Source organism: Pteropus vampyrus, unplaced genomic scaffold, assembly GCF_000151845.1.
Source record: "Pteropus vampyrus isolate Shadow unplaced genomic scaffold, Pvam_2.0 Scaffold46, whole genome shotgun sequence".
Classification (NCBI taxonomy): Eukaryota; Metazoa; Chordata; class Mammalia; order Chiroptera; family Pteropodidae; genus Pteropus; species Pteropus vampyrus.
In genome coordinates, this window is record NW_011888827.1 from 5,075,930 (window position 1) to 5,082,402 (window position 6,473).

At 33.6% G+C, this 6,473-nt stretch overlaps 1 protein-coding gene across 3 annotated transcripts in view; it reads right to left on the bottom strand.

The window, feature by feature from the left end:
* The window catches only part of ATRNL1 (attractin like 1), a 572,934-nt gene that overhangs the window by 454,135 nt on the left and 112,326 nt on the right, over positions 1–6,473 (bottom strand). For all 3 annotated transcript variants that reach the window (XM_023530113.1, XM_023530111.1, XM_023530112.1), the window contains one exon: positions 4,898–5,086. In XM_023530113.1, the coding sequence (XP_023385881.1) occupies positions 4,898–5,086 (189 nt within the window). The remainder of the gene's footprint in view (positions 1–4,897; positions 5,087–6,473) is intronic.

The following is a 6,473-nucleotide window of genomic DNA, read 5'->3' on the forward strand; positions in this document are numbered from 1 at the left end:
TTTACAATAGTTCCTATGTAACGTTTTAAATTTTTAATTCACAGACTATCCTATATTCGGCTGAGACTTTAATTACTTTTACTGATTTTTTTTTTTGCTTGAACAGGTACACTTTGTCTTCAGAATCGTTTATACACAGAAGATAGTGACACAGGGATGAGGTGCCATGAATCATGTCTTCTAGTCACATTTTTTCCCAGAGGGAAAAAAAAATGGTAGCTTTCTGGCAGACTCAGTTTCACTGTTGTGGTGGTAATAACTTAATTGCTGCTCGGTGTTTTAATATGACTGGAAACAAAAATGTCCCTTGGATTACTGCAAGCAAAATGACACAGGCAACTCAGTGAACATCAGGAATTCAATATAGAGGGCTGTGCAGGGATAGCAAAATTCTGGATTAAAAAATTAATCTAATTCATAACAACATTGTTGTTAGAAATTGTTTGCATGCTAAGCATTTCAGAGATTGGACTTACGAAGGTGGAAAATGAGTATCATCTCCTACATTTATTTAATAATAAATTTTAAAAGAAAGATTACTCTTTGAGTCACTAAACACAAGTGACTAATGTTAACCTGTAGAAAATTCATTCTTTAGCATTTGATGCTGACTCAAAAACTGACAGACTCTAATGTTTTCTTTCTTACAGAAAACAGTAACAGGAAACCTTTTACAGGCTGTGCTTTTTCCTAAGTTATAAATAGTATGAAGACTATGTATGAACTACGAGTAATTACGGCAAATCATTTTATTTTATTTTTGGCTTTTTGAAAGATTAAGTTGTTAAAATGTTTAATATGGTTTTTGAAATGTCTAAGAATTTGAAAAATCAATCTGCAAGAAATTATGTCATCAAATGATTAATGAAGACTTCCTGTTTCCAGCTCAGCATTTAAATAGCTTAGAAGACACCACTCCATCCTAACGAAAAGTAAAAAGCAGCACAAACTGAAAAATCAAAAATTCTTACATTCACCAGAGACATCAGGTCCCAGGGCAAACTACTGGCCCTAAAATTGGAGACAGGTAGGAAGACACAGAAAATCACAATTTACCAAAGTAGAAACCTCTATAGGAAGCAGTACCAGGGTAAGAAAATCTGAACTGTAATTGAAGAATTGCTGGGCGCTCACTGTGGGCAACTCAGAGTTAAAACCTCCGAGGGGATCCAGGCATAGGAGAACTCCTATACTTTGAGAGTTTTACTTCCAGGGGCTCTAGCAGGCCCTCTCAGTGAACATGCAAAAAAAAAAAAAAAAAAAAAAACCTGTGCTTCTAACAGAGGGGAGAAGAAGAAGAACCATTTTTAAATATGCAAGAGCATTCTGTTCTTTGTACCTTGAGAAACTATTTAACAAAACCCAGCCCAAACCACTGGAGTTTTAGCAAAGCCTAACTGACCTGGTTAAAGGGAAGTACCCAAACCAAGTCTGGGTGAGGGACAAGAAATACACAACCTCCAGCTCCCTCCAACCAGCCTGTACCATAACCCAAGAGAAGAAAAATAAACTGAGAAACACTTGTGAAGTTCACAGTCTGGGCCGCAGGCTCACCAAAAGACTGAGACCTATCATGGGACTGTATAATACTTCCCAATTTACAGCAGTTTCTTTTACCCATATATCATTTCTGGCTATCAAGAAAAAATTACAAGGCAAACCAAAAGGCAAAAAACACAAACTGAAGACAGACAGAACAAGCATCGACCAGACATAATATAAAAACTGGAATTACCAGACCAGGAATTTAAAACAACTATAATTAATATGCTAAGCAAACTAATGCATAAAGTAGACAGCATGGGAAATGTAAGCAAAACTACATGTAAGAAAATCTAGATGACCTTGCTTTGGTTACAAGGTTTTAGTAAAGACAGTAAAGGCGCAATCCATGAAAGAAAGAACTGATAAACCAAACTTCATTCAAATTTAAATATATTCTATTCTCCAAAAGACACTATCAAGAGAATGAAAAGCAAGCATAGACTGGGAGAAGATATTTGGTGATAAAGGACTGATACTTTCTGGTGACAACATCTGATAAAGGACTGCTATCCAAAATACACAAGGAACTTTTAAAACTCAGTATAAGAAAACACACAACCCAATTAAAAATATGCGCAAAAGACCTGAACAGACATCTCACCAAAAAAGATATACAGATGGCAAGGATGAAAAGTACCTCCACCTCATATGTCATTAGGGAAAGGCAAAGTAAAACAACAATCAGATATCATTACACACCTGCTAGAATAGCCAAAATCCAGAATACTGACAACACCAAATGCCGGCAAATATTTAAAATGTGAAGCAACAGAAACTCTCACGCATGGCTGATAGAAATGCAAAATACAGCAATGTTGAAAGACGGTTCTTGCAACACTGATTATACTTTACCATACTATCCAATAATTGCATTCCTTGATATTTACGCAAATAAATTTATATTTTATGTTCACACCAAAACCTGCACATGGATTTTTATAGCAGCCCTATTCATAACTGCCAAAACTTGAAAGCAAACAAAATACCCTTCAGTAGGTGAGCAGCTAAATAAACCGTAGTGTCTCCGGACAATGAAATATTATTCAGCTCTAAAAATAAGTAAGCTATCATTGAGCCATGAAAAGACATGGAGGAGATGTAAATGCGTATTACTAAGTGAAAAAAGTTAACTTGAAAAGGCTATATACTATATGATTCCAACTACAATACACTCTGGAAAAGACAAAACTACAGAGACAGTAAAAATATTAGTGATTGCCAAGAGTTAGGAAAAGTGAGGGGTGACGAGGCAGGGCACAGAGGTATGCTACTATAATGACGGAAACTTACCATGACACATTTGTCAAACCCTAAAGAATGTACCATGCCAAGAGTTAATCTTAATGTAAACGATGGACTTTGGCCAGTAATGATGTGTCAGCAGAGGTTCATCGACTGTGACAACTGTACCAGTCTGGTGTGCAATGCTGATAGCGAGGGAAGCTATGCACGTGTGGGGGCACAGGACATAAGCCAACTCTCTGCACCTTCCTCCCAATATGACTATGAACCTAATATGGCTCTAAAAAAATAAAGCTTATTTTAAAAGAACTGCCAGGAAAAAAAAAAAATGTTTAAATCGATGTATGTAAACTTGTAAAATATTGAAAGAAATATAGATTTCTAGGATGTATACTTTTTCTAATGTTTCCTATTATTCTGTTTTCGCCATATCAACTGCATTTTTATTTGAACTTCTATGTGTTAAAAACTAAATCTTTTATTACTGCTTTAAATAATCTCCTTGAAATTCATTTTTACAAAGAGTATCAAACTACTTTAAATGTCTTAATTATTAATAATTCATTATTAGCAAAGCGTTCTTAGAAACCACTAAGCAAAATTTGTCTTAAAATATATTTCTTTCCTTTAATTTGTAAATTTTAAGCATTAATATCACAATATTATAACTGGAAAACACTGAATATTGCAAAATCTATACTTGTTTCTCATTTTCAAAGAAAAGTTTCCTTCAAGTTCCATTTACTAAAAAACCTCAAATGACCCCTTAAACAACTTCTAAAAGCAACATAAAACTTAGACCATTCCTAATGCAGCTTTATTTACAGCTATAAGCATGGTTTTAAGAACTTACTACTGTTATACATTTAGTGAATAACTAGACACATGTAGTAGAATATGATCATGTAAATTGATTATATATCCCTCATACTAAAAAGACAAAGTTAATGGCAAAAGCTTGACAAAACCATTGCAGAGAAGCTGGCATCTTCCAAACAGTGAAACTCAGCTGCTTTCAGCACTTGGATTTTGAGCAATGATATCATCATCATTCCTACTCCCTTTTTATTTCCTAGTATTTCCTCCCTGTTCCATAAAAGTGTCTTGGTTAAAAACACAAAAAAGAATTAAATATAATGGTAAAAAATGAGTAAGTAGTTGTTGGAATTTCTAGATATATCTCAATATTTCTTAAATTCACTTGTACTTTCCATCTCTTTGCTAAGATTCAGATATTTTTCCTTTTAACAATTTTTTTATTTGGGGCTTTTATCTCTCTAAAGAGAATTTTTTGAGAACTTTGTAATTCTGTTATAAAAATTATAACTGGGCTTTTCTGGAAGGTCAATTACATGTGTTAACTATTTAAACACAAGTATGAACTGCATTTTTACCACCGATAAACTAAATAATGACCACTGCTGGTGGGGGTGTCAGGCACACCTAGCTCAGTTCTTCCGTTCTGCTTTTGTGTCTTTTTTTTTTTTTTGGTCTTGCTTTTTTCTTTTCTTGATTGTTATAGAGACTTTATTTTCTACCATTTTTTCCTTGAGGCAGTCAGTCTAGTCTGATGGATTTTTCTTTTCCATAGGTCTTTTCTTTCACTGTTAGGTCTATTGTCACATTTGCTTTCCCCGTGGAGAGTCTATATATGTGCTGATGATGTCCAATAACAGTTATTTTGTTCCACAGCTTTTAAAATTATATGTTCTGTTCACCCTTGTAGGAAAGAGAGGCACTATACTTTGCCTCAAAGCAATATTGTATTTTCTAGAAGTAGTATTTACCTGGCAGTGATCCAATCCTTGTGAAAACAAACTTCATTTCTATTATGTCATGAAATGTTATGCTGTTTGCAACATATGCTCAGAGTTGAGAGGAGGATAAATGTGGCAAAATGTTAACATGTAGTGTAAGATATCTAGAAGAATTCAAATTGATGGTATAATATAAGTCAGGGGCTTATAGAATTACTAGGTTTTAAAACGAGCTGTAACAATAATTTTTCTCAATTTTTTAAAACTTCCTCAAATGTTTAATTCCTCTATCCATCACAGAAAAGTGATTGATGTTGCTGTTAAATGAGAAGTCACTCTAGGTAAATACTTACGAGAGCAGGTAGCAGTTTGCCATTCCAGACACTGTCCATATGGAAAAGAGATTATATAAGCGTTGGAGTCAACGCATCGTTTGGTGCTGCTACACCACATACACTCCATGCCGTTGCTGGTACAGTTGGAACATGACGTCCTTAAAGAGCACGGTTTCTTGCATGGCCTTGCATTTTGATTTGGACTAACTGGAATAAATCAACAAACATAATTGTTTTATTTGTAACTGCATTTTAACACAAGTAAGTGGTTTTCAAGTGTTTTGCTGTTTAGGGAATGTTTCAATTAAGAAGCCAAGTGTTGGAGAAAAATTATAGCAAAAATTACATAAGGTAAATGGAAATGAAGATGACACGTCAATACCTCTTAAATTTGCTATCAAATTTGAACTGTATAATTCCTTGGGAATTTTTAAACCTTTACAATGTACATAAAATTGTATAATTTAAAAACTACAAACAGAAATATAATGCATGTTTTTCTATCCAGTTTTTCTATCTATTAGCTAAATACTGTGTACACTACCATTATCTATTTTCCTAGCCACAATTTGATAAATATTCCACATCTTACCAAAGCAAATGTCCTGTCAGTGAACATGTCTGATATAAACAACAAAAATAAATTAATTCACCATTAGGGTGACTTATTCTTTTTTAAATGTTGGATGTGGAGAAATTGGAACCATTGTACATTGCTGCCGCAGCTTCTATGACAAACATATGGAGAGTCTTCAAAAATTAAAAACAGGATTACCATATGATATAGCAATTCTACTGTGTGTGTGTGTGTGTGTGTGTGTGTGTGTATCTATGTATGTATAAATCTATACACACACACCTATATATACATATCCAAAAGACATGAAAGCAGGAACTGGAATAGGTATCTGTACACCCATGTTCATAGTAGCATCATTAGTCACAATAGTCAACAGGTGGAGCAACTCAAGTTCCATCAATGAATAAATAGAAAAATGAAATGTGGTACATAGATACGACAGATAATTGTTCAGGCTTAAAAAGAAATGAAATTTTGACACATGGATGAACTCTGAAGGCATTATGCTAGGGGAAATAAGCAATCACAAAAGGATATACACCTTAAGATCCACTTTTATGAGGTACCTAGATTAGTCAAACTCGTAGAGACAGAAAGCAGAAGGTGACTGTCGGGGTAGGAGGTGGGATATGGGGAGTTATTGGTAAAAGTATATAAAGTTTCAGTTTGGGAAAATGAAAAAGTTCTGGAGATAGTTGGTGTTGACGGGATATACTTAATGACACTGAACTCTACACTTAAAAATGGTTTAAAAAGTCAATTATATCTCAATAAAATTGAAAAAAAGTGGTTAAATTGGTTAAATTTTATGTTATATATTACCACAATAAAAAATATATTTAAAAAGAAAATAATCCAATATTCCTTTATCACTTAACAAAAATCCAACTGAAATAAATAATAAATTTGCAAGATTAAAATGATTCTAAATTAGTTGTTAAAGACAAATCTTTCTTCCAAAGACTATCATTATAAGTAAAAGCCATTAACCAATTAAGAATAGATTCTCAGTAT